Source organism: Chiloscyllium plagiosum, unplaced genomic scaffold, assembly GCF_037043375.1.
Source record: "Chiloscyllium plagiosum isolate Xiang-an unplaced genomic scaffold, Cpla_swu_hap1 HiC_scaffold_23, whole genome shotgun sequence".
Classification (NCBI taxonomy): Eukaryota; Metazoa; Chordata; class Chondrichthyes; order Orectolobiformes; family Hemiscylliidae; genus Chiloscyllium; species Chiloscyllium plagiosum.
In genome coordinates this window covers 25,728,930-25,747,195 of record NW_028270161.1, presented here as the reverse complement: position 1 = coordinate 25,747,195, position 18,266 = coordinate 25,728,930, and the positions used below count along the sequence as shown (strand labels likewise).

Sequence of the window (18,266 nt, the reverse complement as noted above, 5' to 3'; positions counted from 1 at the left end):
AATCAAATTGGAAAGGGTAGCTACAACTTCACAGAGTGCATCAGGAATAGCTTGCTTAAGCAATGTCAAGGAGCAAACTAGGGAGCAGCTCCCTTGATTTAAGATGAGTTTTGACTGCAGTGAACAGAGTGATAACTTCTGTGCTGTGGAAACTCAAATATTTCCACCTATCTTGTTCCCAAGCTCTTCAGATATGGGAGAACCAATCTTATAACTCATGGCAGGTAAAAAGCTCAATAACTGGTTACCAGTCCAGAGATCAATCAACTTGTTGTTACTACCCAGTTGCATCTGTATAAAGAACCCCTAAGCTCCAATTCATTTGCAACCATTTCAATTTTTTTTTGTTCAAAAAAATATGTTTACCAGAATGCTTGCCATTCGTGTCAGGTTACTTGCTTATTAAAGCATTCAATAATACCCTAAACACTGATTTTAAAACAGTTCTTCACCATTTCAGTCCACAATTTTCAAAAGGGTGACAGCAAATTGTGGGACAAAACACTTTATATTTTACAGGCTTCCATCATACCAACTTATACAATATGGTATTACTCCAGGTTAGTAAGACAAAATCAAATACGGTAACTTCTCCCCCTCACTAGGGTTTTGTATCAAAGTCTCTGCAGCTCTGTTGAAAAGTGCCTGCAGATGCCTTTGTGCAATCGTGACATTGGACAGAAAAAACTCTCGACTTTTCTTCCTTTCTCTTCCCAATTGAATTCATTTTGTTAAACTTGTAAGAACTTGATACTTTTAGAGAAAGAACATATGGCCTTACTCAAAAGAATTCCTACATTCCAATACAGGCTGTTTTACGTTATCAGTCAGTTTTCCAATAAAATTAAGTTTGCTCCTGAGTATTTCACAATAGTCAAGGACATCAAGGATTTAATTAGAAAGCTGCTATTTGATTTCAGTCAGGGCTGCTCACGCTGTTGGATGTTAATGCTGTGAATTAGGTTTCACTTAAGGCTGTTGTACTGCAGTTATTGATCTTAGATTAGTAACTTTAGTTTCAATTTGTAGCCACAGTACCTTATTTATTAGAGTAATTAGGAAGGCCAAATCCAAGAGAGAGAACATTGAATGCCAGGAGCATAGATGTATAAAGATAAATCAAGAACACAGACTAGATTTTCCACAACTCCAACAATTGTTCATTCTTTTAAAGTTTCCAACTGAGCGAATAAGCTACTAGTTATCTTAGTAAGCTATCTTATTAACCAGAGACAACACCATGCTGGGGTTATACAAAGTGATATGCAACTGTCTCCATTGGATTATATAGAAAACCAAACCCACACTATTTTGTTACAATGCTCAGGTGGCAGTCCAAACATACTCTTACAGTCAAGTTACTTCTGCAGAATTTCTAGGCCTCATTACAATTATCTGTCAAGGAAAATCTACAGCTGACTACTTGCTTCTCATCCAGATTGTACAAATAAGCAGCATCCCCAAGAACAAAGTACAAAATGTGAAAAGGCATATTGTTCCATCAAGTCTTTCACAGCATATATCCTCCCCAATCTAATTTATCTCTTAAAGAGACCACAAAGTTATGTTCTCTTAAGCTCCTAGTCATCTTGATGAAGCCTATTCAAATAAACCATCTTTCTGATCAAATATTCAACATTATGGATCCTGGGTGGACACAGCAGCTCAGGAACATGTTGTTCAATCTCTAGCTGTGTTCCTAATCCCAAAATCAATGCACTGACTACTTCAGCGCACTAACCACAATCATCTTTTCACTTAAAATTTTACTTCACTCTTGTTAACGTGTGTAGTTTCTTTAGTAACCACACTTAATAAAACTGTTTACACCTACATTCTCTACACCTCACCACAACTCAGAGTCTGCATCATGCAGCTGAGTCACTCAGGATACAGTAGTGAGCCATTTATTTCATCAGCTTTTATTTTTGTAATAAATTATATTCTTACAAATTATTATTAATATTATTTGGGAATACAGCTGATCTCAATGGCGTCAAACATATAAAGCAATGTGTACGTACGCTTGAACAGCTCACATTCAGTTCCTGATTCAGAACTGGAAACATTAAGCCAGACAGTAGCAGATGGTATTTTCAAATGCAACAGTCCAAATTTTCACAACGTTGGAAGGGCTCCATTCCCTAGCCAAAATGGCAAATTTGAGAGACGGACAGAAAGACAGAAGGGGCTAAGAGTGGAGGCTGGGGAGACAGGAACCATAAGCTGGAAGGGAGAGAGAGAGAGGGCATATAGTTGGCAGTGAGTATCTATAATTGGGGAGAATGAGGCTGCAGGGGGCAAGGTGAGACAGTGAGGCTAAGGCTAGCTGTGACTTCAGACCTCACCACTCCCTTCCCCCAACCCATGTGCTGTCCTTGTTCCCCCACACCCACCCACCTCAGGCTCTCATCTCACCACCCCCCACTCCCACCCATGCTCCTCTGGTCTCCCTTCCCCCACCCCACACACAAACAGTTCTCTCCCCCACACTCCAACTGCAGGGCTCACCTTCTATCCCATTCTTCAGGAATTTGTCACCAACCCCTGTCTTGTGTTCAATGTCCCTCTCTACACTACTGAAACCCACTTCAAGGCATACCCATTTCCATGTGCATATGCAATTATTGTACATAATGATATCACACGTGCAGTTGCCAGTGCCAGCAAACATTCCCTGAGCAAACTGTTTTTTTCATTTACACATGGATCATGGGTGTCACTGGTGGCCAGTATTTATTGCCCATCCCTAGTTGCACTCGAGAAGGTGGTGCTGAGCTGCCTTCTTGTACTGCTGCAGTCCAAGCCTACCATAGTTCTTGAGGAAGGGCAAAGTACACCCCCACCCCAGGATTGTTCACAGATGTTAATGTGCATTAAAGCTGGATAATCTTTGTGGATCTGTCAATTTTAAATTTTGTAAATAAAAGCCAGTTGTGGCTCCCAGTTAAGAAACAAAATCAGAGTGTGCAATTTTAAGGGGTGTTTGGTGATATAAGCCTGAAGATGATCATGAAAGGATGAGCACTGCTTGACTGCTTCCACAACCTATCACAGTTGGAGTATGCAAATCCTTTGTTCAGTTGATGGCTCCAAGTAGTTATAAAAGGATCACGTCTCACTGATATGGAGCTGTAAATGTAAATGTTTCTTTTTATAAATGACTAAGTACTTGAATGGAATTAATGTATTCAATGGGCTCAGTAATCATCCTTCTGAAAACACATAATCAAGTAATAGACAGTTAGGGCTTTATTTTAATTTCATGATGGCTGCTGAGGTCTGCCTCATAGCAGCTATAGGCAAACTGGCATGGAGTGTTTGGAGATAAAGAGTAACAGATGTGGGTTTGAGTTGACACAAGCTGCCGTGGGCTATAAAGGGTTATGGAGATGAGCAACAGGTCATAGCTTGCCATAAAGTTGGTATGGATGGTATAATGGTTCATTGAGGGGTATAAAGGGCATAGATTGGCATGAAGCGTATTAGGGGCCATGGAAGAGTAGGTAAGGGGAAAAGGGGTAGTACAAGTTGTCATGGATGCGGAAGGAGAATGGTCTTTGAGAGAAGAAAGGGGCAGGTCACTTTCTCTTTTATTTTCTTACGTCCCAGGGCACTGTACCAGACCTTTTAAACAATCCAGTTCAGCACCAGATTACTCACTGTGCTTGTGTCTGCCAGTTATAAGAAATTTCTTGACTCTGCATACCTGACTTGGGAACGAATATTTAGCCCAAAATCAAGTCCTGTTGTTCAGTTTACTGTCATCACTACCTTCATGCACACTGCTTAAATGTGGAACAACATAATGTTGTTGAACCATTACCATGAATTCACTTCCTGAAACTTAAAGACTTATACAAGCCGATAATAAGGCTGGGGAAAAAAAATGTTACTCTGGCTTGTGTAGGTCCGGCACTTCGAATGAAGCAGAAGAATTTTAATAGCAAAAGAATTGTGAAGTGACAAAGTACAAGTCCCACAATAGAGTGGTGCTGAAAGGAATAAGGTAGAGCTTCATGAAAATTTAGGTCTGAAAATGCTTGGTATCAGTGAGAAACATTGATTCAAGTCAAAAAAATGGGCAGATCTGTCTTTACAAGTACAGACAAGCCTTCGACCAAGCCATTAGCAAAGCTCTGCCGTCAGCCCTTGCAGTTCAGATGCAAAAGCAAGATTATGTCTATAAAGAATCAGCCACTACATGGGAAAATATTCAGATAAATGGAACATAACCCTACAAATTGATACAGAAACCATCCCAAGAAACTGTCAAAGGGGTTAAGAAGCATAATAGGACATGGATGTGTGCAAGTAGTATTCAGAATATTAAATGCTTGAATGCTATCCAGAATACTTACTGATTAAATATTTTTCCTGTCCACTGTCAAAACATATATACAGGTTCCACTACATGACAACTTCTTTCATTGTGTCTATTGCACAAAACTACTCTTACAACCATCATGGGACAGAGAAACGTGCCATTAGAAAGAACAGTTTAATAATATTATTTCTCAATATTTAAAATTGAGTTACAATCAAGTTCAATATAAGTTCCAAGTCATTGGATTTGACACATTAACTGTTTCTCCCTAAACAAATGTCAGACTTGCTGAATGTATCCAACATTTTCTGATTTTATTACAGATCTTCAACACTACTTTTATATAACACCATAACTATAACAGCAGGAAGCTAATCCAAAAATGAAGTCGAATTGTGCATAAGCATTATTTGCATATACAAGAAATAAATTATCCTGAGCATCCAAATGATCTGAAATCCAAGACTAGACACAATGAAGCAAATCTGTGGATTTTACAAACAAGTACCAATTGTTAAATGCTGGTTTGATATGTGTAGCTTTTACTATATTTTTGGGGTGATGGAGGCAAATGGCACTCAGACAACATTTTGAAAATATCTAATTTATTTATCTTTTAATCAAAAATCTGAATAAAGGAACAAACATACATTAAATGGAATTGCGCATTTTAAACACAGACATCAACCAGGGAACTAATAATGAATATGAAAGGATTTCACCTTCCAGAAGATAGAGGTAGAAGTAACCATCTATCTCAGCTGAGAACACAATCACTTAACTTCTTTTGGATTCTTAGCAGTATAATACATTAGTATGGGTCCAGAAGTAGTATCAGTAAAAATATATATGCCTCATACCTCTAAAATGGTTTTCTTGTCCCGATTTTGTGCTTGTTGCCTGATAAGTTTCTTCTGTAGTTAATGATGCAGAATGTTGTATGACCACATTGGTCAAAGCCTACCTAGAGACAGAAAAAGAAAATTCACCTGTTAAAATCCAGAGTAAAATTTTGTACATGCATTGAAGGTTTCCTCCACCCTAATAATTAGAGAGTTCAACAAGACTGGAACTTATTCTCAGATGACTCTGTCCCGAGATTAAAATTCTGAATTAAGTATTCATCCACGTGGGAGGCACAATGATGTGTGCTGAGAACACAAACATATGGTGCTATAAAATTTGTTTTATTAGGCATAGTACATACACAGCATCTGCTGCAACAGACTGCAATGGTACCAGTGAGAGAGAGCTTTTGGAACATAATATTTTCATGCCTCACTAGGGTAGCACACTGAAAGCTAAGCCCCGTTATTCCCCAAGGAGGGGAAAGATTTAAAAGAGACCTGAGGGGCAACTTTTCACGCAGAGGGTGGCACGTGTATGGAAAGAGCTGCCAGAGGAAGTGGTGGAGGCTAGTATGCAACATTTAAAAGGCATCTGGATGGCTATATGAATAGGAAGGGTTTGGAGGGGTATGGGATTGGATTGGGATATCTGGTCGAAATGGACGAGTTAGACCGAAGGATCTGTTTCCGTGCTGTCCATCTCTATGACTCTCTGACAAGTTAAATGTTTTATCATGGCTCTAAAGGTTCACCAATTTACCTGCCCATTTTGACCCAGGTGAACAGAAAACACAGATCAGATTTCTGTATGAGTCAAGAATACTTACTTACTTGTAGCTAGAATCTATGAACTTTCAAACATATAATTATATGTAAAACTCCCCCTTCACACACATACAGACAGAAAGCATTGGTGTTAAGGGCAGAGGGAAAAGATCTGGGAAGACAGTTCAATGGTGCCCATCCATACGGTTTGCTGAGATGATCCTTTTACTTGCAAGGACTTACTGTTCTTTAATCTCTCTTTTCTGGGTATGTTTTTACTTCCTTGCAAGAGATAAGAGTGACTGGTTCACAAATTATATAGTTTCTGACTCAGTGGTTAAAATTAACATTTTACAACAACCAGTGAAGGCAAACAAAGTGAGTTTCTTCAGGAAACAAAAAAAAAGTTCTGAAGGGTCACAGGACCCAAAATGTTAATTCTGCTTTTTCTTTCCATCTTTGCTGCTGGTCTGCTGAGTTGTTTCTGCCTTTCTTCAAGCCTCAGGTAAGACTTCTGGCAATAATGTTTGCATCCACAAACTGTTGAGGTACACAGAAGCCAATCACAATTGTTGGCAAGCTGATAGCCTTATCATCCACAGCTGCTCACAACTTCACAAATCAATCAGCCAATTGTTGTTGTCCCAATCTCACTTTTCAAACACCCTTTAGTGCCAGCCCTCTGCAACCAGCTTGAAATAAAGCAGCAAAATAAACAGCACTTACCTTCAGAACCTTGCTTTTAAAAGGTTCAGCAATCCTTTCCACAATCCTTGATTTTAAAATAAACCTTTTGCTATTTCAGTCCACAAAAACACAGGGAAAATACAATATTGAACTGCTGAGTAATGGAATTGAATAGATGGACCTGTATACTGAAGAAAACTTTTTCTGAATCAGCTCCATTTGTACATTAACTTTCAATATCCAAGACAGCAATACTTGTTGGTCTTTTAAAGCAAACAAGTAATCTTCCAGTGCTCTGGCAAAAAAGATTTCAGTTTATTGTCGCTATGGTCTCCCCACTGAGTCGAGTGACAAAAACTGCCAATTCCATAAACAATGACAATTGGTGAGGGTTCCTTTCAGCAGATTTGACCTATTAGCACCTAAGAGGACACCATCAGGACCAACCAATTAAGAGAACAAAGTCAACTGACTTGGTGGTACAGTATAGACATCCTGAGATAATATAGAGTCATAGAGGCATACAGTATGGAAACAGACCCTTCGGTCCAACTTGTCTGCGCTAATCAGCCATCCAAATTTGATATAGTTCCATTTGCCAGCATAAAGCCCATAACCCTCTAAACCCTTCTTATTCATGTACCGACGCACATGCCTCTTAAGTGTTACAATTGTACCCACCTCCACCACATCCTCTGGCTGCTTGTTCCATACATGCACCAACCTCTGCATAAAAAGGTTATCCCTCAGGTCTCTTAAAACTTTCTCTTCTCACTTTAAATCGATGCCTTCTAGTTTTGGACTCCTCCAGCCTAGGAAAATCATTTTGGCTGTTGGTTGTGTAATAGCAAGCTAACCCTAACCCAATTTTATAAAAATCAAAGTATATTAACATTAAACAGATGTTGCAATTCAGCTTAGAACTGATTAAAATGTTGATTACATTTTAAAACGACCATATAGGTTGTGTGTTTTGGACAGGATTTTAATCAAATGGGAATGTTTGGGAAATTCCATTCTTGCTTTAGATCACTTTATAAAGGGACAACAATGTTTGACATCAACACTTGAATCCTTTGCCTATGAAAAATACAAACTAGAAATACCATAACATGGAATTTTTCTTTAACAATTAAGATTCTAAAGGTGATATAAACTATAACAATTTAAAAGTTCAAAACTTCTGAAGTACCAACGAATACAAAGATATTCTAACTACAAAAATTTCCATCTAGGTTCAGTATTTTAAGTTCTATACATATTATTGATAAATTGAATATGACAGCACAACACAAATACTTGATAAAAAAAACCAAAGTTCTTCAGAAGGAGAACAAAATGAATGGGCAAAAGTAAAAGCAAAACAATCTTATTGCTGGGTATTACACAGAATGTACAACATAGTAAAAGCTAGTGAAGCTAGTCTGTCCTGATGCTTATGCTCCAAATGAGCTTCCTCCCACCCCCATTCATCCAACCCTATCAGCACACCTTTCTATAAAATTTTCCCTCTCGTGTTTATTCAGCTTCACCTTCCATTTTACAGAATTTAATTAAAAATTGAGGTTGTAAGTTCTACATTCTGACCAATCTTTGGGAAAGAACTTTTCATTAATTATTCTCAGTGAGAATTGATAACCAACAACCATTTAAGGCCTTGGAGACAAGAAGGAGCGCAGATGCTGGAAATCAATACAGGCGAGGCTGGAAAAGCACAGGTCAGGCAGCATCCAAGAAGCTGGAAAGTAAGCTATCAGGCAGAAACCCTTCGTAGGAGAAGGGAAGCGCAGAAGTAAGTAGAGAGAGGGACGCGAGACCAGGGGAAAAGGTAGGTGGTGTGGTGTAAGGTGGATGCAGGTAGCGGGTTATTGTAATTGGTCAGTGGGAAGGATGGAGCAGATAGATGAGTAAGAAGATCAGGTCAGGGAGGCGAGGAGAAGGAGGGCGGCTAGACATGGGATAAGGCTGTGGGAGGAGAGACTTTAAAGTTAGTGAAGAAAATTTACATTTACAGCCCCTTGTTTTTGTCTCCACCATAACTGGAAACAAAATTCTTTATGTCTACCCCATCAAGTCTTTTCATGATTTTAACCACCTCTATCAGGTTACCCATCACCTTTCTTTTTGCAATAGAAAACATTGCCAGTCTTCTCATTATTGGTATCATCCTTCTGAATCTTTTTCTTCAACTTTCTGAAGTCTCTATATCCCATTTATAATGTGAAGTCTAGATCTGTATAACTTTAACATATAAATTTAGCTGTTTTCCTTCAGATGTCAATAGATCAGACTTCTCCAGACAGTACATTGAAGGCCTATCATTCCACTGTGCAGCATTGGGAGAATTAATACTTTTTTCAAACACAAGAGTCGGCAACTGCTTTTCAATACAAACACATCTATTACTCAATCAGCCTGCTTATCCATATAAGAAATACAGATCTTTACTGCATGGACATTGGCTGATTGAGCAGATCAATGGACTTTTCAACTGCTGGGGGGTGCTGGGTTTCAACCCAAAGTCTCTTCACTGCCAGCAACAAGCAACATCTATGGAAGGAAGCTGTCCAGTCACAAATTACTTCAACAGTACAAAACAAGCTGCATTTCAGCACAAATAGTAAGTCCAAAAAAAAAGACAACAATGAGAAATGAAAGAGGAAGAAGTATTCCCAATGAAGCAATGCGGGAAAACTGAGTTTATAGTATCTTGTTATAGCAAAGTAAATGCAATTTTAATCTGCATCTGGTGGCGTTTTACCTGATTAAGCAGAAAATTTATTGCTCAGCACAGATTTCTCCAAACTGTCCAACACTAACAATGCTGGAGTTGAATGGGGAAGAAGAAAGCTAGATTTTAAAAATGCAAATAAGCAATTTGTCCTGAACATATGTTCTCTCCCAAATATGCAACTAATACTGGTCTTCCAACAGAAGTCAGAATAGAATTGTCCAAACAACTCAATAAAGAAATCCTTTATAGGAGCCTTTATAAAGCTCTGGTTAGGCCCCATTTGGAGTACTGTGTCCAGTTTTGGGCCCCACACCTCAGGAGGGACATACTGGCACTGGAGCGTGTCCAGCGGAGATTCACACGGATGATCCCTGGAATGGCAGGTCTAACATATGAGGAACAGCTGAGGATCCTGGGATTGTATTCATTGGAGTTTAGAAGGTTAAGGGCAGATCTAATAGAAACTTACAAGATAATACATGGCTTGGAAAGGGTGGACGCTAAGAAATTGTTTCCATTAGGCGAAGAGACTAGGACCCGTGGGCACAGCTTTAGAATTAGAGGGGATAAATTCAGAACAGAAATGCGGAGACATTTCTTCAGCCAGAGAGTGGTGGGCCTGTGGAATTCATTGCCACGAGTGCAGTGGAGGCCGGGACGTTAAATGGCTTCAAGGCTGAGATTGATAAATTCTTGATGTCACAAGGAATTAAGGGCTACGGGGAGAATGCTGGTAAGTGGAGTTGAAATGCCCATCAGCCATGATTGAATTGCGGAGTGGACTCGATGGGCCAAATGGCCTTACTTCCACTCCAATGTCTTATGGTCTTATGGAAATGAGCATACCCCCTTATCACAGGTTTAACATCATGATCTGACTTCAAAATCTGACCAAGTAAGCCCTTGGCATACACAGTATAGCCAATTCTGCCTTCAACCCCAAACAATACACACCATCCTTATTCTTTGGCATTATCCAAATATGGGTACAGTGTATTGGAAATTATCCTACATGAAAGACTTCGTCTTTAGACATTGACTGTATGTGCAAATATAGCTATTAGGTTTTCTGTCAATACATAGATCACCAACACTTGCTGTCCATACATGTCAACACTGCAGCTTTAGCTGAATCCGACTTCATATGGAAGTTTTCAAAAGCTTATGCTTTTTATGATCTAACTGTTGCAGTTAGCGAATTTCCTTTTTGATGTATGTTTTGGAAAGTTGTCATGTTTAAAATTTGTAATTATACATTTCCATTTTATGTCTATAAAGAATAAAGGCAATTTGAAATCTTTGATTTTACAACAGTATAGCTATCATATTAAGACAGTTCAATATTTGTTGAGTGTTGGTAGACTGACATCAAGCCATCTATAATTCCTTTCTTGGCTCATGGACTGTGTTTTTGACTCCATAGATAGCAGTGGACTGTCATATATTTGCAAAATTATACTGAGTTAATTGCTTCGTTACTGCATTCCACATTGTTCAAAATGCTCTTCACAGTCAAAATTCTGTCTTCAACTTTATTCCCTGACCTCACCTTCAAATGTTTTCAAGTCTTCTGACCAATTCATTCTTCACTTAGATTCTATTCAAAATAGCACAAGATATTTTGTACATCCTTGCAGTTCCTAAAAATACACATAACTCTTAACATTGTGCAATGTGTTATTTCCAACACAGATTAGAGTATTGATATTGAAAACTCCTGGAAAAGAACCCTTATGTCTTTGTAAGGTCAACACTAAATTGCAAATTGAAATGGTATATTAACCATTGTGAAATCTATTAATATCCTTAGCATCTGCAGATAAAGTTGTTTCCTTTTGGTGATAACCCTTTTAAGACCCATGGGAATCACTAATTAATCTCACCACAGAGCTCAAGGATGGGTCTGCTGAACTGTGTATCTCAGGCTAGGACTAGCCACGTAATCATAAGTAGTGGCTCTATTTTGGTATTTTTACGACACGGGGTAAATGCCCCCTGCTAATTTAAACCAGCAACACAAAAGATTTAACCCAGGCTGTAATCTGTCAAAAATCAAGAGGCAAAGAACTATCCCAAAAGTCACTATTTAAAATAAAAATTAACACCTTTTTTAAAAGTCTAACAAAGAACACTAACTGACAACTATTTACAACTGCTGTATCTAAGCCTATCTTTTACCTTCCCCTTTACAATACTGGCCCGATAAAACTCCTGATTACGATTTACTAAAAATAAAATCACATTTCAAAACCAGTCAGCTTGCCGAGTGTCCTCTGTGTTTTCCTGTCTTCTTCTTCTTAGGAATTCTGTTTCACAGGTCGTTGATAGATAAAAGGTACCTTTAAGAGAGCAGCTATTTCTGCAAGCAGTCTCTCTCTCTCTAGTTGTTGGTGCTTGGCAGTTATCTTTGCCGCTCTAGCTAACTGTTCCAAAATATCTGATATTTATAACCCAAAGCATCGGATCATTTCAATGGCTTTAGTATTGTCAAAATAATAAATTCAAACTTGATTGGAGTTTGGTATCTTGGGGCATAATTTAAATTGATTGGCTGAATTTGAATTTGATTTTGTATCCAGGCAAGCCAGCTAATCTAGCTGTTTGACCAAATGTTACATTTTAAATTTTCCAGTACTCTGTGCGCTTCTCTAAGTCCTTGCTAGCTTTTCCCTTCTCTTAAAGGTACAGCACCCCTACATATTCGTAACAGTATTCAACAATAAAGAATGCTCCTTTCCAGTCAGGCCTCCTGAGTTATCATACTGGTGACGAGAGTTAAGTTTCAGGCCGCCTTGCTTTTCAACGAACCTGGTATGACTGTGAAGGGGAAATCTTGAAAATGCCACTGTTTGGGAAACTGGAACCTTCTGATACACTTGTGGAGGATTCTCTTCAGTACGCTGAAAGAATGAGATATTTTTTTCAGGCAAAAAGGATAGAAGGAGATTAAGGACAAAAGGTAACTCCCCTGACCACTTGTGGGCCACGACTTTCCACTTCAAGGGTTTAATCTACCTGACAGTCCCAGAATCAAAATCTTTTGTCAAACTAATAGATATGATAACAGACCACTATGTTATATTGCAGTGGTACAGATTTAACACGGCAAAGAGACTTCCTGTGGAACCAGTTTACTGAATTCTTAATGAGACTACAGACATTGGTGGAATACAGAGTACAAGTTGGTATCTTGGGAAATATTATGAGATCACTTAGCTTGTGGAATCAATAATATTGCAATCTAAAGGAAGATACCAACTGAACCAGATCTGGACATTAAGAAAACCACAGAACTGGCCTTTCCCACAAAGGAGGCGGCTCAGGAACTTCAGGGTGTCATAGTACCATTCTCACCTCTGAAAAGAAGTCACTGTGATTTGCTGGTGGGAAAGGAGTGTGTAATAGCACTTTTAAATAAATAAATTGAGAAAAAAGATAAAAACAGGAATAAAGCAGGCTTGGGGGCTCTCGTGACACAGTGGTAGCAATCGTGTCTCAAGAGCAGGAGGCACAGGTTCAAGCCCCACCTCCTCCAGAGGGGTATCATATTTTATCTGAATGGGGTTGGTTTAACAAAAGGCAGACCTGGGGCTCCTGGGGCACAGTGGTAATGACCGGTTTGATTTGATTGATTACTATGTGTACCAAGGTACAGTGACAAGTGTTATGAGATTTTCAGGCAGATCGTACAATACAAGTGCATCTGGGTAACAGAACAGACTGCAGGATACTGTGTTACAGCTGCTGAAAAAGTGCACAGAGAGATCAACATTAACATTAAATTGGTCCATTCGAAAGTCTGATAACAAAAGGGAAGAAGCTGTTTATACATGTGTACAAACATTTACATCTTCTGCCCAACGGCGGAGGATGGAAGAGAGTATAACCGGGGTGGGAGGGGTTTTTGATGATGTTGGTTGCTTTCCCAATGCCGCAGGAAATATAGATGAAGTCAATTGATGGAAGGTTAGTTTGCGTGATGGACTGGGCTGTGTTCACAACTCTGTGGTTTCTTTCAGTCTTGGGAACAGCAGCTGCCACACCATGCTGTGACGCATCCAGGTAGGATCCTTTCTTTGGTACATCTATTAAAAATTTGTAAGATTCTTTATGGATATGCTGAATTTCCTCAGCCTCTCGAGAAGGTAGAGATGTTGCTGTGCTTTCTTGATTGTCATGCCAACATGGATGGACCAGGACAGATTGTTGGTGATCGTCACTCCCAGGAACTTCACACTCTCAAACATCTCCACCTCAGCATTGATGCAAACAGGGGCGTGCTCTCCACTCCACTTTATGAAGTCAACGTCCAGCTCCTTCATTTCGCTGACACTGATGGAGAGATGGTTGGCTTCACATCATGTCGCTCAACCTCTTTCCTGTACTCTGTCTCATTGTTGTTTGAGATCTGACTTACAACGACGGTACTATCAGCAACCATGGAAGTGGAGTTGGTGCAGAATATAACCACACAGGCATGAGTATATAAGGAGTATAATTGGGGCTTGGGTACACAGCCTTGCAGAGCACTGGTGTTGAGGATTATTGTGCAGGAGCTGTTGTCACCTATACTCACTGACTGGGGTCTGCTGGTCAGGAAGTCGAAAACCTAGTTACAGAAGGGGTGCAGAGACCTAGGTCCCGGAGTTTGGAGATGAGCTTGTTAGGAATTATGATGTTGAAGGTGCATCTTGAGTCAATAAGGAGGAGCCTGACATATGTATTGTTGTTCAGATGTTCCTCGACCATGAGACCCAGATTTAAGTCCCACCTGCTTCAGAGCTGTGTCATAACAAGTCTGAACAGGTGTTTTAAAAATAAAGCAAAGCCAAGGGCTCTTGTGGTGCAGTGGTAGTCTCCCCACCGCTGAGTCAGGAGGCCCAAGATCAAGTTCTATCTGTTCAAGAGGTGTGCTATAACATCTTTGAATAGACTGATCAGAAAATATAAAGCAGATCCAGCTAGTGGGGGTTGATTGTTAAAAACAAAAATAAGAGCAGACACATTTCCCATCTGTTCCTCTTACTCTCCTCATTTTTGATTGTTTGCTTTACTCATAATGGGTTTTGCATGCAAATTCTTAATTGGCTGCACAGGTGATTAATGGCAGGAGTTAATTAGATTACATTACAGTGTGGAAACAGGCCCTTCGGCCCAACAAGTCCACACCAACCCGCCGAAGCGCAACCCACCCATACCCCTACATTTACCCATTACCTAACACTACGGGCAATTTAACATGGTCAATTCACCTGACCTGCACATCTTTGGATTGTGGGAGGAAACCGGAGCACCCGGAGGAAACCCACGCAGACACGGGGAGAATGTGCAAACTCCACACAGTCAGTCGCCTGAGGTGGGAATTGAACCCGGGTCTCAGGCGCTGTGAGGCAGCAGTGCTAACCACTGTGCCACCATGCCGCCCACAAAACAATATTAAAAACAAAAAAAAGTCACAGTGATTTGAGATGGTGGGGAAAAACATTCAGTTGTGTGTAATTACACAGCCAAATATGAAAAGTATAAAGCAGACCAATAGGCTCTTGTGGCACAGTGGTAAGGTTTCTGCCTCTCACGCAGCAGGCCTGGGTTAAAGTCCCATATAGGTGACACCACCTCAAAGCAGGTTGATTTGAAAAGATCTATAAAGCAGACCCACAAGCAGAGGTAATGGTGTCGTGATAATGTCACCTAGGCTAATGTTTCGAGGACACGGATTCAAATTCCACAATGGCAAGTAGTGAAATTTGAATTTATTAGTAGTCTGGAATAAAAGGACAGTAAAATAAAGCAGACCCAGAGAGGCCTTGTGGCACAGTGTAGTGGCTGTGGAAGCTTGGGTTCAAGTCCCAATTACTCCAGAGGTATGTAACAACCTCTCTGAATGGGCTGATTTACAGAAAAACAGACCTAGGTTATGCTGATTTGAAGGTGGGAAAGTAATTTGGCTGTGTTTAAGCGCACCTCCAGATAGAAAGGAAAGAAAGAAGAAAGCAGACCCAGCTTATCATGGTTAATAATAAACAAAAAGTCATGGCAACTTGGGTGGTGGGGGAAAAAAACATGTTTGATTTTGTGTGATAACCATTCCAGTGTTTTTAAAATGTTGCCTCTTTTTTTGGGAGATAGAAACGTTAACTCTGTTTCTTGCTCCACAGATGTTGCTAGGCCTGCTTGGTTTCTTCAGCATTTTCTGTGGTTGTTTCAGACTTCCAGCCTCTGGAGAATGTTGTTGTTATTGTAAAAGACAATTTGTTTCAAATTCATATTATCCATTCTTCACCCAAACAAAATATAGAAAATTCTTCTCATCCTTTTTTTCCATTCCACAACTTGATGCACATTTTAAAAAAGGCTCTTTGCATGTCTTTCCTCTTGGTTTATTCTGCTGCTGATCCAAATCATACACCAGGAAGTTCTATTGAGAAGTACCTAGCCTCTAAGGTCATACAAAAGCAATAACTCAAACCTGCACAAAAACTCAAGATCCTGGTCAAAATTCAATATTAATTCTTCATCTCTGCCACAAGAAGTCTACTGAAGTCTGCCACAAGTCTACTGAACTCTTCAACAAACTAATTGACTGTGCACCCATAGAGTGTTGAGAATTCCAAAGATTTATAACCCTCTGAAGATTTTTTCCTTTGTAGTCCTACATTGTTGACCCTGTATTTTCAAGCTCTGATTCTTATTTTGAACTTTCCAGTCAGAGAAACAGTATACACCTTTCATGCACACTAACAACAACATGTTTTGTCAAGGTCATATTTCACTCTAAGCATTCCTTTTGGGGCAGACCTCTTTTCCCAGGTAACAATCTAGCAAACCTTTGTTGCAACTACTCCAATGGCAAGTCCTGAAGCAAATAAAAGTGCATAGAGTTGGATAAATGTTGCATAGGATTATAGGATTGCAGTCAGTCATCACTGACTACTTCAACGAACTCCATACGTTCATTAGGAATAAGTAACATGCGCTCATGAGCTGTTCCATGAAAATGCATCTAAATCAGTGTTTAGGTGCCAAGTTTGCAGGTATATGCTCACCATAATTTGAATGCTCCTAGAGGTGCTAATCAGTAGTTACAAGCAAAATAACGCACAGATTTCAAACAGGCTAGTCTTATTTACATTTTGCATCTGTTTCTACCTTTTAGCAAAAATAATGCTTTTTTTTATACACCAAAATGCTTGCAATAATAGGTAACATGTGACTAGCCTTACTAATTCTTTAGTGTACTATGTGTATTTTATGACAAGTAAATTTCAGCAATTCCATATTTCTCTGATGGTTGTACACGACTATTACCCTCTCCATCACTACTTTGGCTCACATTGCCTCACGGAGCATTTTGGTGATGAATCTTCTATGGACTATACAAATATTTACAAGTAAAGTATTTTCAAATAAATGAGATAAGTTGAGAACATGTGAGATTGAGGTAAAAGACTGGAATCAAGATTTAATGTTTTAACTTCCAGTTGATGAAAAGCAAAGGTCAAATACCTTCCTGTATTGGTAAGGGTAGAAAGATTGAAAACATCTGATGAGGAGTCTTCAGTGGGCTACATTCACATGCATGTCACAAAATGTCAAGCATTGTATTAATTGCAGCCAGGTAAATTCCATTGAACTCTTTGTCACAAGCGCTGGTCCACGAGAAGAAATGGTGAAATTAAGAACGAACAGATTAGCTGCCAGCTGACTTGGTGGAAAGGTCTCAGTTTGGTTGCTCAGTCAGAATAGAATCCAGAAACACAGTTCTGCCTGGGATTTATACATAACAACATTAAAATACAAAGCATTTTCAATACATCATTTCAAATGCTATTTGTTGTACTTCATACTAGAAATAGTATTGATAGAACTGAAGCTCTCTCTTAATTAAATTGATTTTAAGACAAATAATACCATCTGATACTGTGCTTGGCTTTTTGAATGAGTATAAAGTTGAACACATTGTGGCAGAGAAAACCATTAGAACTTCCTTTACAAAGATTGATGTGTCAACTGAAAGCTTTTGCTTGTTAAACTGTGCCTTCAGTTCTTTCAATTTAGATCTCAGTATGTCTCATTTTCTTCAATCTGCTGCCCAATACCAAAATGAGCCTCATCATTGCTTTCCATTCTTTTTGTTGTGAAATCACTCACATTACATTTCTTCTGTCACAGCACTACCGTAACTCATTCTGATCAGCTATTTTGTTTACTTATTTCTAGGCTCCACTTTCAAAATTTCCTTTCACTTTTGAATCCACAATATGGAGCCGTTTACATATTTTAGATCCTGTAACTACCATGTGCACACACGGCCAAATGCAAAGACTCAGACTTGAAGGGATGAGCACAGGCATTCAAATGACAGGCCAAACATTTGTGGTGCATACCTCTGAGCCTTGAATCTAAGACTAAACAAAGCTGTTTTCATATCTGCCTGACAAATAGCAAGGCAAAAAACAATTCCAAGATTCTGGCTGTGCTTGCTTGAGGATTCACTCGTTACGATATTCTAGGAAAGAGTACATCTTTGAGCTACAACGTTTGACTGCTGGACATTTCTAATGTCCTAAAGCTACTCTATTTACTCAATGTTGTAAATTTGGACATTTCTAAACTGAATGAGAAAACCAGCTACAGTTTATTCAACATTGTGTAACAACAATTATTACAAATGTTAAAGTCAGCAACGTAATGTTTTTTTTCTTGAGATTCTTACACACTAGATGCAACTGCTGTGAACAGCAACCTCTGTGAACAGCCAAAATTTTACTAAGAACAGTACAGTACAAGCTTTCTGGAGAAACCCTTAACACTCTTTACCAATGCTTGTGAAGCTATGTCAAGGGATCTCTCTGAACAAAGGAAACAGTTCTACCTTTATACAAAATCTTTACATCACTGTCAG

At 39.2% G+C, this 18,266-nt stretch overlaps 1 protein-coding gene across 7 annotated transcripts in view; it reads right to left on the bottom strand.

Moving 5' to 3' along the window:
* Window positions 1–18,266, bottom strand: part of LOC122561761 (plexin-B2-like) — a 264,039-nt gene that overhangs the window by 184,316 nt on the left and 61,457 nt on the right. For 5 of the 7 annotated variants that reach the window (XM_087999491.1, XM_087999488.1, XM_087999490.1 and 2 more), the window contains exon 2: window positions 5,188–5,291. Coding sequence is in view for 2 of the 7 variants with exons in the window: in XM_087999486.1 (XP_087855612.1) it covers window positions 5,188–5,287 (100 nt within the window). In the remaining 5 variants the exon portion in view is untranslated. The remainder of the gene's footprint in view (window positions 1–5,187; window positions 5,292–18,266) is intronic. The other 2 variants (XM_087999486.1, XM_087999487.1) reach the window with 1 other exon arrangement.